Genomic DNA, 17,979 nt, shown 5'->3' with positions numbered 1-17,979 from the left:
GCACTATGTGTGGGGTGCAACAATGCTAGCCCAATTATACCATGATATGCATCTGGTGGTGTATAGGGAGTACGCCAGTTTATCTGCAGGAGTTACACCTCTTCATATCTAGGCCTGGGAGCATATTGCGATTACTCGACCAGTGGGGGTATAGGACAGGCAAGCCCGACAGCCATATGTGAATAGGTATAGGGGACTGTTGCATTATACACAGACATCATTTGTATGGTTTTGGTAGAGGATTCTAGATGAGCTTGCACAGTTTACATGGCGGCCATTTTTGGGTTGCGAGAGATGGAGGGATGATTGACAGTTGCACTGGGCAGAGGTAGAGATGTGGATATTTGGGAGGTCTGTGTATATTATGGAGTACTATGCACCATTCAGGGTGGCTAGACAGCTTGGGCAGGTATAGGACATAGTGGGGGATATTCCATTGTATCCTTGGATTACATGGGAGGTTAGATATTGGGGTTTGACAGTGAGCCCCTTGGAGGGCAGGACTAGTTTCTAGACAGCATTTCACTTGGTCTGGGATGAGCAGATGGGGGCAAGTGAGGATCTAGGCACTACAGGTGGATACAGAAGCTGGTGGGAGGGGCACTTGCCAGTGCGCCTTACCAATCCTGGGGTTTTGGAGGATGAGGAGCTGCAGCCAGGGGTAGATCAAGTGGTTGGTGGTGAGGATGATGGCCCAGGAGAGAGAGTTGTGGTTGGTGCAGGGTGTGGTGCAGGCAGATAGCAGAGGAGAGTCTGAGTAGTATGGAGGAGGGATCCGGAGGAGGGAGAGGGAGAGGGAGAGGATTCCCTAGTAGGAGAGGTCGTAGAGGCTGTGGTTGGCGGGGGAGAGGAGGTTGTACATATGGATGTTCCTGAGGTACAGGTGGAGGAGAGGGGAGGGGTGCCATAGGCTAATTTTGATAGATTACAGCGGGAGCAAGATACTACTCAGGTGAGACTTCATTCTATTGAGGATGAGCTACAGATAGAGATGACTTGGAGGGAGAGTATGGGGACAGAGGTGGAGCGGCTGAGGCGAGAGGTGTTGGATTTGACAAAGAGCCTCCATACTTCGCAGACAGAGGTAGATGCCTAAGGCATAAGAGGGAGGAGTCAGAGAGGGTGTTGGAGGAGGCCTGGTCAGGGATAGCTATAGTGGGTTTCTAGGATACTATTTGTCGGCAGGATGCCAAGTTAGCAGGACTTCAGGCCAAAGTACAGAGGGCAGAGGTGGATGTGACACAGCTATGGGGGGAGAGGGATGCAGCCTGCCAGGTGTTGGTTCCTGTAGGGCTTGGGAAAATATATGTTGATATTATGTAGCAGTGGGATAGGGCAAAGAGGGCAGACCAAGAGGCAAAGTACTATAGGGGTTTGTATCACGGAGCAGTGCCTCCATCACATCAAGTAGCCTCATACACTGAGAGTGTGCAATCTCATAGGACCTAGAGTCAGCGACCGTCACAGAGTCAACAGATAGGGGGATCAGTGGGTTTTCAGCCACCAAGAGGGGGGGAGGCAGGGGGATCAGGTGGAGGAGGTACAGCAGAGGGGGGTGGAGAGACGGGAGGGGAGAGTTAGCTCCTTTGGCTTGTGTATCATATTTTGACCCTTCAGGGCAATCAATGTATTATGACAGACATATTTACCTCTTTATATATATATATATATACATGATTTAGTGATGATGGATGATATGTGTACCTTTTATTATGATGGATTCTCTTTGTTTTTCTTGTGATGTGATGTATGGATGCAATTATGGATATGTTGTGCTGACCTATTTGTGATGCAGTGTGGATGCTTATATATGTATGCCTATGATATGTTGCTAACATGTTTTTTGGATGCAGGATGAGTGATTATGTTTTTTGATGTGTATATATGTGGATGTATGATGGATATGTAGATGTAAAATTATTTGTGATGCAATCTAAATGAATGTAATGTTACATGGATGAATAAATGTCTTTTATTTATGTGATGAAATCTAAGTGTAACTGTTTGTGGAAAAATGCCTATCTAAATGAGTAGTGTAATGAAATAAGTAATGCAATCTATATGAATAGCATGACGTGAATGAATAATACAAAGAGGGAATATGCCAATAATAACACAATGATCTTAGATAAAAAATAGAAGAATATGGAATAGATGGGGAATGGAGGAAATTGAGGACTCCATGCGATTATTAGATTTAGGATTTTATGGAATGGTGGTGAAAATTATGCACAAAAAATGTGGAGAGCCAACCTAGTTTGATATTGCCTTCGGTGACTTGCACCACTGATTATAGGAATTAGGATGCCATGAGAAACCCAAGGCGTGGACTGACTCTCAAACAAATGGGAATTCCTTACACACAACTATGCAAGTGTTGAGAAACACTAATACAAAGTTGTGGGTATGTGCAAGGAAACCCTCAAACACACGGATACCTCTTGTACACAAGAGGGTAAGTGTTGATAAACACTAGTACCAAGTCATCGGTTTATACAAGAGAGATCCAAAACATGCCATGCTTATGAAAATATGCCCCAGTATGCACCTATTTTAAACATACCTGAGGGTCGTAGATAGATGCCATCATAGGGCAAAAGATGTAAGTCTAAATGAAAAATCCAAGAAATCAAACAAGTTATTCACTCATGACCAACTGATAACTCTTGCCAAGAGTAGGATTAGGGTGGAGGATTAGGTTGCCAGGCGAGGGAAGGATTCATCCCTAGGGAAAAGTGGACTTTTGGATTAGGAAAGTGATCATATGGTTTTTGAAGATTAACTTGTGGACTTAGGACTGTTCTTAAGACTTCGTGAAGCTCACACACAGGCACAGAAGCTCAGTTTGATGGGACATTCCTTATTCCTGACTTAGATGAAGACTCATCATCATACGCATGTTTTATTGGGAGTCAGAAGGGAAGGAATGTTGCGAATGGGTGGACTGGTTGGAGGGTGTTTGTAGTATTGACCTGATAGACAATGGATCTAGTTATTTACCTTGGCACCTGCATGGAGGTTTTCACCAAGGTACTTGTCCATAGCGCCACAAAGTGGTTTTCACTAATGGACGAATTGTTTTTTCTTTTCTTTTTTTGATTTTTTTTTTTTTTTTGTGTCACAAGGCACCTGTTTGCCAGGTTTTCACCAAAGTGGTGAATTTTTTCTAGATCTTTTTCTCATTTTATTATATTTTTCTTGATTTTTTTTATTTTTTGACAATTTAAGACTTTCTGAAGACTAGGCATAAAATCTTTTGAGGTGCATGATATTCATTGGATCATCCAAAGGATCACCTTCAGGAGTAGCCAATTGATAAGCTCCTGATCCATATTTTATTGTGATTACATATGGTCCAAGACAATTAGGCTCGAACTTGCCTTTCTTTTCTCTTTCTCGGAGGTTTTTCTGATTCTCCATGAGGACAAGATCACCAATTTGGAATTCCTGGGTTTTGAATTTTTTGTTATAACTCATGCGTAGACGGTTTTGATATACCTATAGATGATTCAAGGCCTTGAGGCACCTTTCATCTAACAATTATAGCTCTTGTATGTGGGCAATTTTGCATTCTTCATTTGGTAGGATATTTTGCAGTGATGCCCTTAGAGAGGGGATCTCGATCTCAAGGGGAAGGATGGCTTCGGAGCCAAAGACCAGGGAATAAGGGGTGGCACCTATGGGGGTGTGGATGAAGGTGCAGTAGGCCCACAAAGCGGGATAGAGTTGAAGGTGCCAATCATGACCAGCTTCATTGACTATTTTTTTGAGGATTTTGATTAGGGTTTTATTAGAAGCCTCGGTTTGACCATTACCTTGGGGATAATATGGGGTGGAGAAGCGATGTTGGATGTTGAATTTTTTGCAGAGTTCTTTGACATCCTGGTTTTTAAATTGTCTACCATTATCTGTAAAATAACTTTTGGAATGCCATATCGTCAGATCAATTAGTTCAAGATGAATTTGGATATCTGCTTACTAGTGGTAAATGTAAGAGGGATAGCCTCTACCCACTTGGTGAAATACTCGGTGGTGGTGATAATGAATTTATGTCCATTGGAGGATGAAGGGTGGATTTTCCCAATGAGATCAAACCCCCACTGTGAGAAGGGCCATGGCGTAATGAATGGCTGCAATTCTTGTGATGGTGCATGAATCTTGTCGCCATGTTGCTGGAAAGGGATGCATTTCTTCACATAGTTATATGCATCTACTTCCATTTTAGGCCAATAATATTCTGTTCTCAAAAGATTTTTAGCCAAGGTGATCCCACTCCCACTTGAGTGTGCCCCACAGATGCCCTCGTGTACTTCACATAATGCCCATTCTGCCTCTTGTTTATCTAAACACCTTAGGAGAGAACCATCAAAATGCCTTTTGAATAGGGTGTCTCCAAGGATGGTGTAATGAGAACATCAGCGAATGGAGGTTTGTTGTTGGGTTTTGGTGAGATGTGGGGGAATGGTGTTGTCTTTTAGGAAAGCAAAGGTTTCTTGGTACCAAGGGGACTCGGGACCAATGAGTACACACACCATTTTAGACTCTGGTAGGTCATATGTCGGTATAAATAGTTTCTCAACCAAGAACTCACACTTCTGACTATGTGTTGGTATCTGAAGGAGGGAGCCAATGGTGACCATTGCATCTGCAGGGCTATTGTTTCTTCGTGGACAGTCAAAATTGATTGTATGGAAGTGTTGCTTAATATATTCAACCATGGTATGGTAGGGAAGGCATTTGTCATCTTTTGTTTGGTATTCATCATTGACTTGTTTTATGACAAGTTGGGAATCACCATAGACTTGTAATTCCTTTATTTTCTAGTGGATAGCCAAGTGCAATCCTGTGATGAGTGCCTCGTATTCTGTGATGTTGTTGGTACATGCAAAAGCTATCTTGTATGATTTTGGGATGCCATCTCCTTGAGGTGTGATCAATAATATTCCTGCCCCCGATCCATTTTGGGTGCAAGAGCCATCAAAAGTTAATTGCCATGTGGAGGATGTGGTAACAATCATAATGAATTCATCTGGTAATTCTGTGAGAATGGGATGGTTACTTGGAAGTGGAGCGTCCACCAACTGGTTTGTGATGACTTGTCCCTTGATTACTTTTCTGTCTACATATTCAATGTCAAACTCGCTTAAGAGCATGGCCCATTTAGCGGTTCTGCCAGTGAGGGCAGCTTTAGACAAGAGATATTTAAGTGGATCAATCTTAGAAATTAGTTTTGTTTTGTTGTTCAGCATATAGTGTCAGAGCTTCTATGTGCTAAACACCAATCCCAGACATGCTCTTTCAATGGGGGTATAATTGAGTTCATACCCTACTAGTGTCCGACTGATGTAGTAAATGGCATGTTCCTTCCCTTGATCATCTGTTTGTGCCAGCAATGCCCCCAATGCCACTATGATAGCACATATGTACAAAATAAAGGGTTTTCCAGGAGTAGGAGGCATAAGCACTAGAGGTGATGCCAGATTTTCTTTTAGTTTTTCAAAGGCCTTTTAACACAAGCAAGCCCATTTGAATTTTGTGTCTTTGTGAAATAGGTGTGCAAATGGATGGCACTTATCTAACAGTTGTGAAATAAAGCATCTAACAGATTGGAGTTTTCCCTGGAGACTGCGAAACTCTCTGAGAATTTTTGGTGGAGGCATTTCAATGATAGCTTTTACCTTTGTAGGATCGACCTTGATGTTGTTGTTCTCAAATTCTGATTCCCCCTAAAATCCCTTATGATAAAATAATAAACTTTGTCTACAGAAAGAGAAATCAAAGAGAAGGAAACCTTAGAACAACACATGACAAGGTTTTATAACCTTCTACACTTCTAACTTATCAAAAGTTCAGGCGGGTATACCTTAGGTGAATTCTTTCACACTTTCAAACAAAATCCATAGTAACCATTGTCCAAAAACCAGTGGATCTTATTGCCTTGAGACTAACTGAAACAAAGAAATAAGGCTTAATACTCATGTTCAATGTTGACCTACAAGACATGTAAAAAAGACAACTACAATTCATACCAGTGCCTTATCCAGGCCACAGAGTCATCTAAGTTTAAACAATACTCCCATAATCAAATATCTCCACACATCCCATCACCTCGGCTTCTATAAAACCCCACATATGCTTGACATACATAAGAATTAACCCTTATCAAACTAGACTGCATTCATCAAATTCAAAATCTCCCACAAGGAATTTACTGATAGAAATGCTTCATGTGTATTTAATTTCCCTCCTAGAGAGAAAAGCTAAGAAACGCCTCTATTTAAGATTGCCTTACAATCCATACTCAAATGAATAACCCTAGATTACTCATATTGAAAACAGTAAATATTTGCAAGTAGACCAGAAGACAACACAAAATTTAGGCTCGAAAGTTGATAGTCTGTATACTGATATTAATTTTGGGAAAATATTACAAAACTCAAAGTATTCTCCATAAGACTAGAAAATCCCAGATATATTTCTGTAGAGTTTTCTTACAATTTCTTGCGATCATTCATAACTAGTCCTAGTATCCATTTATAATATTATGGATGCATACAAGCTTCGGACCTTTCAAAAGAAAGTTTGTTACAAACAAGAGTCTTTTCCAACAAGCGGTTACAAGTCCTTTTCAACATCTGCGGCTTCCTCTGCTTGTTGTTCTGTTGCAACCTCTTCTAACTACTCTACATCTAGCATCGTGTACTTTCTTGTCCACTCCTAGTATACATCATCAGTAGGCCATGAGAAGTTAATCACTTTTCCCTTCATCTTGGCTAATCTTTTCCAAGAGTTCCTCATTTTGTTGACCTCTGAATTTAGAAAACCATAGTGTGATTTGATTTTCTCTATCTCCTCAATTGTTCTAACAAATAAGGAAGTATCATCTGTATTAATGATTCCTTTTATTCTTAATGATAGGTTGGCTTCTAATTCATTAAGCCATATTTGTTTGTCCTTCAATTGAGTTCGACTGGCAAAACCCCTTGGGAGTAATTCAAATACTTGATCAGTGTACTCTTTCTTGTACAAGTTGATCTTTCTATCTGCATTATCTACTCCTTCTGCTAACTTTTCTAGATCCTTTGCCATGTCACAAGTGGATTTGATAATGGGGTCAGCCCCTATCTCATCATAAGATACACAAATAAGTTCTAGATCCTGCTCCCTGGGTTTCCACTTGTCAAAAATAGGCATCAGAACAACCTTGTCTCCATTGAACTCATTCCACATGTCCAAAATTTTGCTCATGTTGTTGTACATTAATGAGGACCCTATGGTGTCAACAAAACTCAAAATTAAAGCCCTCACTCTCTCTTCATATTTCTTTGCAAACAGGGCTTGAGCCTGTTTTAGCTTCACCAACTCATGGGGAGTGATCTCAACCAATTGGGAACTAGAAGGTGCTGGAGATGGTGGGAATTCAATGATGGAGCTAGTAGGTGGAGGCCGTGTAGGAGAAGAAGCGATCATCAATGTTGAGGACTCACCTTGACGGTATTGTCCTACCAACTCGCTTTTCAACTTGGCAATAATTCCATCTTTACCCATTACCTCCTCCTTGGCATTGTTGTAAGCTTTTAAAACTGTCTCCAACTTAGCTTGGAGATCTGCCTTTTCCTTTGCTTCTTTCTCTGCCACTGCAACACTAAATTTTGCAGTCTCTTTGACTGTGATTGCAGCTTCTACTACCCTTGTGTCTTGGACTCTCTTAATAATCATGCCTCCAACGTAGCTTGACCCTGGGGTATCATTTTTCTTTCTATTTTCATCTCTTTTCAAAGACCACATGACCACAGCAGCATTATCCTTTCTAAAGGTCACTCCTTCCATTGGCTTTGTCTCCTTCCTTACTGCATCAAGATTTAATGCATCAGCTATATCCCATTCAGGGAGAATCAACACACCAGCTTTATCCAACATCTCTCTTCCTTTCTCAAGAGTGATTGCTTTTAACTCCTCCATCATTTCTTACTTAACCTCTTCCTCCACTTGGGCTGCATCCTTGAGAGGTTGTTCACTTACCTTTTGCTCACATCTGATCTTGAATTGATCAATATTTTGCTTCCATAAAACTGCATAAAAGCTCTTGATGTGACAAAATTACTATTAGCTAGGAATTCTTCACTAGCTTACTTAACAATAAGGTCCAATTCTTGGCCCTTTAACTCACCATCAATCAAATCCATTTCAGCACTAGGTGGCTCCTTGGGCATCCCCTCTTGGGTCTCCTCATAGGTATAGGCAATCTCACCGACACTCCCTAACTGCAATAATTGTTCAGCCATAGCTTGTTCATCTCCAGTGTGGATAGGAGACTGAGATGGAGAATATTGAGGCTCTTTAGTTTCAATTTCCTTTCCCACTCTTTGTCTCTTAGGGGAATCTTGAATGTCAATGACATCTTCAATCTTCCTTTTCCCTTTTGAAGTGGAAGGCTCACCTGTCACTGGCATCATCACAGTGTACTTTGACTTCTTGCACATTACATAGTCACCAGGTGGGATAGCTCTAGCAAAGGCAGGCTTAGCCAAGACCATCTTAACCTTATCATGATCATTTTGCATTATGGCCTCTCTCTTTTCGTTTAAGGTCTGCATGAGGTCTTCAAAATAAAGAATCAGGAATTTCATTTTCTCCTCAAATGGATTGAAGCTAGAAAGAGGGTCATAGCTAGTGTCAAATTGATAGATAAAATCAAGGGCTTTCTTATATGCAACCCACTTCTCCTTCCTCAATTCCTGCTCATATAAGCTGAATTTATTTCTAATTGGATCTTCTGGGAACTGAAATTGATGTGGCCTACCTCTACACACTGCTCTTTTTCTGAACATGTTGTTGAAAAAGTCTTCGAGGTCTACACATCTTGACACTATAGTTGACAGCCTATTTGGCTTAAATAATTCTTCAAAATATTTCCATCCACCCTTAGTGATTACAAAATGGTGGGCCATGGTAATAGTTGGGAAAATTGTCCCTTTACCCCTGTTAGTTAACTCAGCCTCCTGCACTCCTCCAATCTATCTTAATACTTCTGCAATCCCTATCTTTAATGGGACCTGATAGGGTGGTAAATAGGGGGTGCCTCTAAATCCAAACACTCTAAAAATAGTAGACAGAGGGTATAAATATATGTCTCCCCATTTGTGAACAATCTTGATATCCTCTGCAAACTCGTTAGGTCTGAGAAACTCCAAAAGAGCCTTAGGAATTCTAGGGTTTTCTCTGCATAGAAGAATCCTAATTTTAGATGCAAAGCACCTATCAAACATTAGATAACTTGCATCCTCTCTATCCTTAGATAGAACAGTACTCCATAATTGCACTGGCATCTCCTCTTTATCCTTTATCTTGATCAGGTCCATTTCCTTTGCAAAGTAATTAGTACCTTTGAACAAGAACATGTGCATTAACATGGAATACCATCCAAATGGCCTATCTACCTTACCATTCTTGATTCCTACTAGCCCTTTATGAATTGCATCAGCAAGGTATGAGGCATAATCAAATGTTATTGCTAGGGAGGGGTTTAGAATTTGTGCAATCATTAACATATAATGGGTTGGCATATTCTTTTCAGCATCTTCTCCAAAGATCTGGCATAATGCCCAATACATACCCTTAGCTCTCAGAGTAAATAAATTGAGAGAGAATGGTTCCATTGTGTTGGGGCCTACAATTGTTAACCCCCCTATCTTTACAAATAATTATTTCAATGGGCCACTTCTAAGATGATCCATTTGTGCGTTGTAAACCTAGGCTAATGACTCAAAGTCAATAGGCTCTAACAAATTGGAGGACTCACTGAGTTTAAACACTTTCCTGAATTCATCTTCATTTATCTCAATCAAGACTGATCCTTTTATGTTCCTGATGCATCTTGCCATAGGGTCATAATTCTGTGCAATCACGGCTAACATATCTACATCCATAAAAACTCCTGGGACCACAAGCTTCCCTACATCCTGTTCCCATATGCCATTCAAAGGAGCTGGGGAATTCCTCTACCCAAAACCGACTTTGAATAGTCCTAAGTCTGACAATCCTATTTCAGGGTCCCTCAACCAATTACCCTTATCATAAAGGCCATCTCCAATTTTTAGACGAGGGTTCTTGGGTACTAGCTCTTTGGCCTTAGCCCCAGCGTTGGTGAACATGGTTAATTGCTCTAAAAAATCATCACAGATATTTCGGTCCTGGTAATTCACCTTCCTTGTTAATTCTCTTTTGGGTGCCATTCTGGTCAAACAATTATACCACTAGAAGCTAGCATAGACCTCCAATGAATTAATTCACACAGCAGTATTTGAGAACAAACCAAGAGTTATCAAGAAAAGCACAAAAAACCTGATTATTCGCCTGAAGAAAATCGCTCTACAACAATTCACTCTGCAACAAATTTCGATGAAACAATACTTAGCAATCAAGTTGATGCAAACTCAAAAGGACAAGTTGGCATTTAAGTTTTTAGAAATTAACTCTGCATGCTTTGGCTTTCTTTTCAGAATTGAATTCGCCAAATCGAATTCAAAACTGGCTCCAACGGGTCATAATTTCTCTAAGTCTTTCCTCTATTTCACTCTTTTGCTATTTCACAGAACATAAAACCTGTGCTCTTTTCTTTCGCGAAACAACATTTGTCGTTGGATCATGAGAACTTACATCGCCTTTATCTCTGTTTGATCTCTTTGCTTTAGTGTTGGGCCCTACCTCCTTTTCGCCACTTCGTGAACTTTAACAGTTATGCACTTTTCCTTCATGAAGCCGCACCAAGTGTTAGATTAAACTCAAATCACCTAGTCTTTAACTCCAACCGGGATGGTCAATCTTACTTACTAACCGTGCCTCATCTTGACAGCTAACAGTTTTTGCCATTTTGCTGAAGTAAGCTGCAGGCATCTTTAGGCCACGAAACAACGAGAAGGGTTGGATCAATCTTGAGATGAATGCCTTTTAAGTGGGCCCTTTATCCAGGAATTACTTACCCCACTTGTTATGTGGTTAATAAATGCCACATGGTACTCAGCAATTAGCCCTGGAAAATTCTCTGGGTTCCACCTTTAATCCACCACGTGTTATCTTTATTATTCCCACATAACTCTCAGTTACACCTAGGCGGGCCCTCAACCACTTTTTTTAAAACCACATGTCACTCAACACATCACTATCGAGCTCTACAAAAAGCGGCAGCTGTTATGCCATGTCACGCCTCCGTGTGATTTCCACCTGTCTTTCACGACTTCGCGAACATTATTCTTTGTTTGGCTTGCAGCCACAAAACCACGAGAACCGTTATATTAAAACAAACTTGATTGACTTTTAACTTTGATCCTTGCCAGTCTTTGGGCCCACTGGCCTTTTTGCCACTTCGCGAAGGTTAACCTACTAGCATCTTATCTTCACGAATTCATGCAAGCCATTAGATCTCAAAAACTTGCTCATTTTTTACTCCTTTCTACGGCAACCGTGCTCGGGCCCACTGCAGACGACCAACTGAGCACCTCGTCACTGCTCTATCATTGCCAGCTAGACCTACCACATTCACTGCCACCTTTAGCGGGACCCTTTACCTTTTCGCTATTTTGCTGAAGGTAGAACTCGTGCATCTCTCGGCCGCGAATCAACGCGAGCCATTGATCCTTTTCCAACCCGATCACTCTTTAACCAAAGAAGACCGCTTGTCTCTGGGACCCGCCAAACCCTTTCGCTATTTTGTGAAGGTTAAAACACGTTCAGCTTGATCTCACGAAACCACGTTGTCCGTCCGATCAGATGAAACTTGATCGGTGTTTAGCTTCGGTCCAAACCTATATGTCGGGTCCACTTTCGCCTTTTGCTACTTCAAGGAAGCTAACTTTCAAGCACTTTTTGGTCATGAATCAATGCAGGCCATCAGATCAACAAAAAGTTGCATGATGCTTATAAGGCCCGACGGACATTAGAAAAGGCATATTAAAAACGAACAAAAATTAAAACATTTAAAGGGACTGCCTAGGTAAATGACAAGGGGGGAACACTTTTATGATAAATGGACCCATCACATAAGTGAATAAAGTAACGCCAAATTAGAAACTAGAAGGGGTTTTCTCAGATATTGAAACGACTTTAAAACCTAAACCCTGAACCCCTTAGGACTCAAAACAATTTTTAAAGAACATGGGCGATAACAGACTCAAAAATTTCAAAAACCCTACCCAATTAAGGGACAAGCATACCCATTTTTAAACAGTGATAATAGCGGCTCTGATTGGGGATGGTTGATTGCAAGATCAACACAAGAACATAGAAAACTTTGGAAAAATAGACCAAAACTCAAGCCCAAAAACAACCACTAAAGCACACCTAATATATACAAATAGATGACCTATTGTGCATGGACCTCAAGAGAAATATCATTTCAGAAATTATCCATGCACTAGAAATTCCTGTACTCCATCATTCATATTCTTCAAAAAGTATGAGTCCTTTCCATTTAGATCACAGACCATAGAAGGGCCAATCCATAATGACTCAAACTTATTTTGCTTTCCCTTGTCCTGTCCTTTCGCATTCCACTGAAGAACAACATCACTGATTTGAAACTTTCTCAATGATGTCCTTTTATCAAACAGATACTTAGACTGCAATTGGATCTTCAAATTTCTCTTATGGGCAAAAGTTCTAATTTCTTCCACTTCCACCATCTGAATCGTTCGGTCCTCCATAGGCTCAAACAACTCCATGTCTTTAGCTTGCAGGAATTTATATACTGGAAGAAGATTGTTTACTGGCACTCTAGCTTGTGTACCATAAACTAGTTCAAAAGGTGACATTCTAATGGCCTTCTTGACAGTAATTCTGTCAGCCCACAAAGCTAATTTCAACTTTTGATCCCATGACCTCTTGTTCTCTTCTAAGATTTTCTTAATAATATTCAAGAGGCTTTTATTAATGGATTCAGCTTGTCCATTCCCTTGAGGATGATAGGGTGAAGAGTAGGACATAATTATCCCATGACTAGTGCAAAATGTAACAAACTCTTCAGACCTAAAACTCATAGCACTATCTATTACTAATTTTACAGGGACTCCAAATCTAGTTATAATATTATCTATCAGGAAATCAATGACAACTTTACTTGTAGCTCTCCTGGTGGGTATGGCTTCGATCCATTTAGTAAAATAGTCAGTTGCTACTATAATCCACCTGTGGCCTCTTCCCGATCTTTCAACAATTTCTCTAATAAAATCAATGCCCCCCTGGACAAAGGGGGCTTCCACTGTGACCGGATTTAAAGGTAAAGCTCCTTCATATTTTAGCTTGGATGAAAAACTTTGGCATGGGTCACATTTCCTAACATATTCATGAGCATCTTTAAATAAAGTAGGCCAATAATACCCAGCCCTGACTATCTTTCTAGTAGTTGTCTTAGCAGAGTAATGACCTCCACATACTCCATATTGCATTTGAATCAACACTTTCTTGGCCTAGAATTCATCCAAACACAATAGTAATGCCCCATCTCTATTTCTCCAAAAAAGGTCACCCTGAATGAGAACATATTTTTGAGATTTAAGCTTTAGTGTCCTTTTCTGATTTTGGGTCATCCCTTTTGAAAATGTAGCATCTCTCAAGAAATGCACTACTTCTGAATACCAGGGTTGTTTTTCAATGCTGGTGACTACAATGTTTTCAACTTCAACATTGTTTATTTCAATATCAAGAAGATTGGATTCAGCCATAAGCTTTGCCAAACCTAAGCCTCTCACCAATTTGGTGATCTTTATTTCCAAATCAAATTCTTGGATTCTGTTAATCCATCTGCACCTTTTGCCAGTAACCTGATATTGGGACAAAATGTCCTTGATTGCAGCATGTGGAACATAAGCAACTACTTGTGCATTTACAAGATATGGCCTAAAAGCCTTGACAGCCTTAACCAACGCATATGCCTATTTTTCCATGATTTCATATCTTAATTCTATTGCCTGTAAATACTTGCTATAGAAAGCTATGGGATGTTCAAATCCCTCATTATCTTTTTGCAACAACACTGCAGCTACTATATGATATGAAGCAAAAGAGAATAAAGAAAAGGGTTTACTATAATCTAGGGATTTCAACACAGGTACTTCCTGAATAGCTCTTTTAATGTCAGCAAAAGCCTTTGAAGCTTCTTGATCCTAGAAAAATTTTGTATCCTTCTTGAGTAGCCTAACAATGGGCTTTACCACCTCTGCAAAGTTTGCAATGAATCTTCTAACAAAAGTAACTTTGCCTAAAAAAGACTAAATACCTTTAACACTCTTTGGTTCAGGCACATTATTTATTGCTTCAATTCTTTCAGGGTCTATCCTTACCCCTTCCTTGGAGACAATATGCCCCAACAACTTCCCTTCAGTAACAGCAAAATGACACTTCTTTGGGTTTAATGACACACCAAATTTCAAAGCCTTATTGAACACTTTTTCCAAATGTCCACAGTGGTCATCAACCCTTTTAGAGAAACATGTTAAATCATCTTGGTACACTACCATGATGATGTTGATGAATTCTTTGAAGGCTACATCCATAGCTCTCTGAAATGTAGCTCCAACATTTTTTAATCCAAATGGCATTCTTACATAAACATATGTTCCCCAAGGGGTGGTGAAAGCAGTTTTGAATTGCTCAGATTCCTTCACTAGCACCTGATTATACCCTGAGAAACCATCCATCATTGACAAAAGATCACAGCTAGTTACTCTCTACAGCATGGCTTCCATATTGGGAGAAGAATAATTATCCTTCAAGGAAGCAACATTTAAATTTCTAAAATCAGCACACAATCTTATGTCCCCATTTTTCTTTCTAACTGGGACCAAATTGGAGACCCATGAAGAATGTCTTATAGGTTTAATAATCCCCCCTTCTCTTAGCTTAGTCAATTCTTGTTGCATCTTGGTTTCTAGCAGGGGATTAATAGGTCTTTGCTTTTGTTTGAAAGGCTTAGCATCTAGAAGTAAAGGAACTTCATGCTGAAAAAGGTCTTGTTTATACGCCTTTAGGTCTTCATAGGACCAAGCAAACACATGCTTATATCTTTTCAATAAATTAATAAGATTAGTTCTGACATGAGGAGGCAAGTTTTTTTCCAATGTATACCAACCTAGGGGATAATTGTGTCCCCAAGTTTACTTCCTCCAATTCTTCTAACTTGGTAGTAGATTGTTGGTGCAGGTGAGTGTCATTATAGCTAAACATGCCCTCAAGCTCTACCAACCCTTTCGGTATCTCATTTGTTTCCAACTGAACCAAGTCATTGTCGAATAATGTCTCTCTGTTGTCAATCACCTCTACTAATGCATTGCAATCAATTTTCTGTCCATCATAATCATCAATGCATTGTATGAACCTGAGAAAATCTTCATCATCGGCAAAAACATGCCAATTATACACATTATTAGGGATGGTAGGCCTAGATTTTATTTCCACAGTGGATATGTCGGTTAGTGTTGCATCATCATTTTTCAATGCAACATTGGCTAAAAAGTCTGCCATGATATTCTTCGATCTCTCTATCCAATTAATACAAAAAGCACTAAAATGCTCAATGATATCCCAAACTGCATGCTTATATCTTTTCAATCTATCATTTTTTGATGCATATTTGGATCTTACCTGAGAGACAACCAATTTTGAATCTCCTAAAACTTTCAACAGTTGTATCCCATGCCTCTTTGCAACCTCAAGCCCCAATAATAGAGCTTCATATTCTGTAGTGTTGTTTGTGCACTGAAAGGCTAATAAAAATGAATATTTAAAAGTTATACATGATGGGGATACAAAAAGAACTCCTGCTCTAGACCCTTCTTTGGAGCAAGCTCCATCAAAATACATTTGCCATAAACCATGTTGTTGTAGTTCTAATTCAATCACAATGGAGTCAGTATTCCTTAACTGAGGTAAAATTGGTTGCACCCTAAAGTTGTCAAGATCCACATCAATCATGCAATTGAGCATGCTAGGATCTACATTCTCAATTACTCTAGGAGCACGTGGTTCTCTATATAACTTGACTTGATTCCCATTGATTGGGATAGTAGCATAAGATAAATCCAATTGGACATTTCCACCTATTGTTGTTGCCTAGTGTTAATGACAATAACATCCATCTTATAGGTCGCTTCAGGGAATGTTGTTATCTTCACTTCAACATCTCTCATTGTACCTATCACAGGTACTTCTCTGTTATCCATAGCATAACATTTCCCATTTACTGTAGTCACTGATAATCCTAATTCTTTCATAACACTATAAGGCATTACATTAGCAGCTGAATCTATCATACAATTTTTTATCAACCGGTTATTCACTAACAAAGTGACATAAAAAGGATCTACCTATGAAGGTTCTTGAGTAATAGTTGTTCCAACATAAACCTCTGGGGTTTGGAACTCCTGGTCCTTTCCATTTTTAACTGAACCGGTGGGTAGGACTATGTTACTGTCAGATATATTAGAAAACAAAGACAAGGAAGCTTCTCTATGTTCTTTTATTTTCAATGACTCTATTAATGGGACAATAACTTTCATTTGTGTAAGAGCCTGAGCCATGTCAAATATGGAATTGTTGCTCAACTCAGCATTAGCTTTAACTCTTTCTGCCTTAGGATGACTCGCCTTCTTTGTTGTGGCAGCTCCTTGTGGATCATTTGTATTGTTATCATTCGTACTCTTGGGTGCATCTTTAATTTGATCTTTCTTTTCTTGACCCATTTGAGGGGTAGTAGCACTACTTGTTGCCTTTTTCTGAAAAACCTCTTTTATAAACATAGAACCAGGTTCACCCTGACCACTATCCTTTTTGGTGCTCCTTAGGTTATAATTGTGCTTTGCCTTAGCTATAGCAGCCTTGGTGAGATTTTTCACTTTTTCCTCACTAGGTCTTCTAAGATGAACTTCTTCATCTTCAATGGTTACCACATTCAAAGTAGGATGCCAATCAAGTGTTAATTGTCCTTGAAAGGACCCTTTTCTATCCAAAACATCACTAAATTCACTTTATACAGAATCCTCATCACTTTCTGCAATGGTTTCAAACATATTAATGTAAGGCTCGACCTCTTGTCTCATGGACTCTTCTAGGGCTTGAGCAACTGCACACTGATGAGGAGAATGTGGCCCATCACAAGAAATACACCAAGGAGTGTTCTCTATGTTGTGAACATTTTTTCCTTTTAAGGGATCAGGGGTGTCTTGGCTCTGAACATTCTTAGGCTTCTCGTTCTGAGGTTTACCATCCTTCCAGTTGGTATTATAAGGCATATCATGCAATCTGGGAGGTCTATCTTGCCAATTATAGTGAGGCTTATCATTTTTATTTACCTTAGCGGTTAGATCCTTCATAGCAGTGACTAACTTTTCTATCTTATCTTCCTCCTTAGCAACTTTGTTTGGTTGCTATTTTGTTTCCTGCCATAGCACACCATCAGTTCTTCTTCCTAATTTTCTGGATGCTTTCCTATTGCTCTCCACATTGATAGAAATTATGAATGCATCTCTTAGGCTATGTGGATTCTTATCCCTTAAAATATAAGCCATTTTGGAATCAAATGCATTATAATAAGTGTTCATGCACATGTTATCATCTAGTCTCATCACCTGATACAACCTATGCATGGCTTTCTGAAATCTAGCATTGAAATCGGTGACCATTTCATTATTAGATTTTCTAATATTATTGAATTCATTTAACATGAAACTCACATTTGTTTTGTCACCATATTGTTTTTGAAAGCAATTCCTGAAATCCTCCCAAGACCCAATGCTATTAACAAGGAGACCCCTATACCAATCTCTTGCATCATCTATTAGGGACTGGACAAATAATTTCATTATGACATCTTCATCAACCATCTCATAATCATTTATCAAATCACCATAAGATTTTAAATGCTCCTCTGCACTAATTGTATTATTTCCAGCAAATTTATGGAGTCTATCTCTTAGCTCGGTAGGAACA

General features: G+C 39.6%; 1 protein-coding gene across 1 annotated transcript in view; it reads left to right on the top strand.

The window, feature by feature from the left end:
• The first annotated feature begins 1,009 nt into the window (after positions 1-1,009).
• The window catches only part of LOC131064861 (uncharacterized), a 61,404-nt gene continuing 44,434 nt past the window's right edge, over positions 1,010-17,979 (top strand). The window contains exons 1-2 of the mRNA XM_057999162.1: positions 1,010-1,084; positions 1,186-1,275. Coding sequence (XP_057855145.1) covers positions 1,010-1,084; positions 1,186-1,275 — 165 coding nt within the window. The remainder of the gene's footprint in view (positions 1,085-1,185; positions 1,276-17,979) is intronic.

This window comes from Cryptomeria japonica, chromosome 5 (genome assembly GCF_030272615.1).
Source record: "Cryptomeria japonica chromosome 5, Sugi_1.0, whole genome shotgun sequence".
Lineage (NCBI taxonomy): Eukaryota > Viridiplantae > Streptophyta > Pinopsida > Cupressales > Cupressaceae > Cryptomeria > Cryptomeria japonica.
Note: the sequence above shows the minus strand (reverse complement) of the source record. Positions and strands in the feature narration are given on the sequence as shown.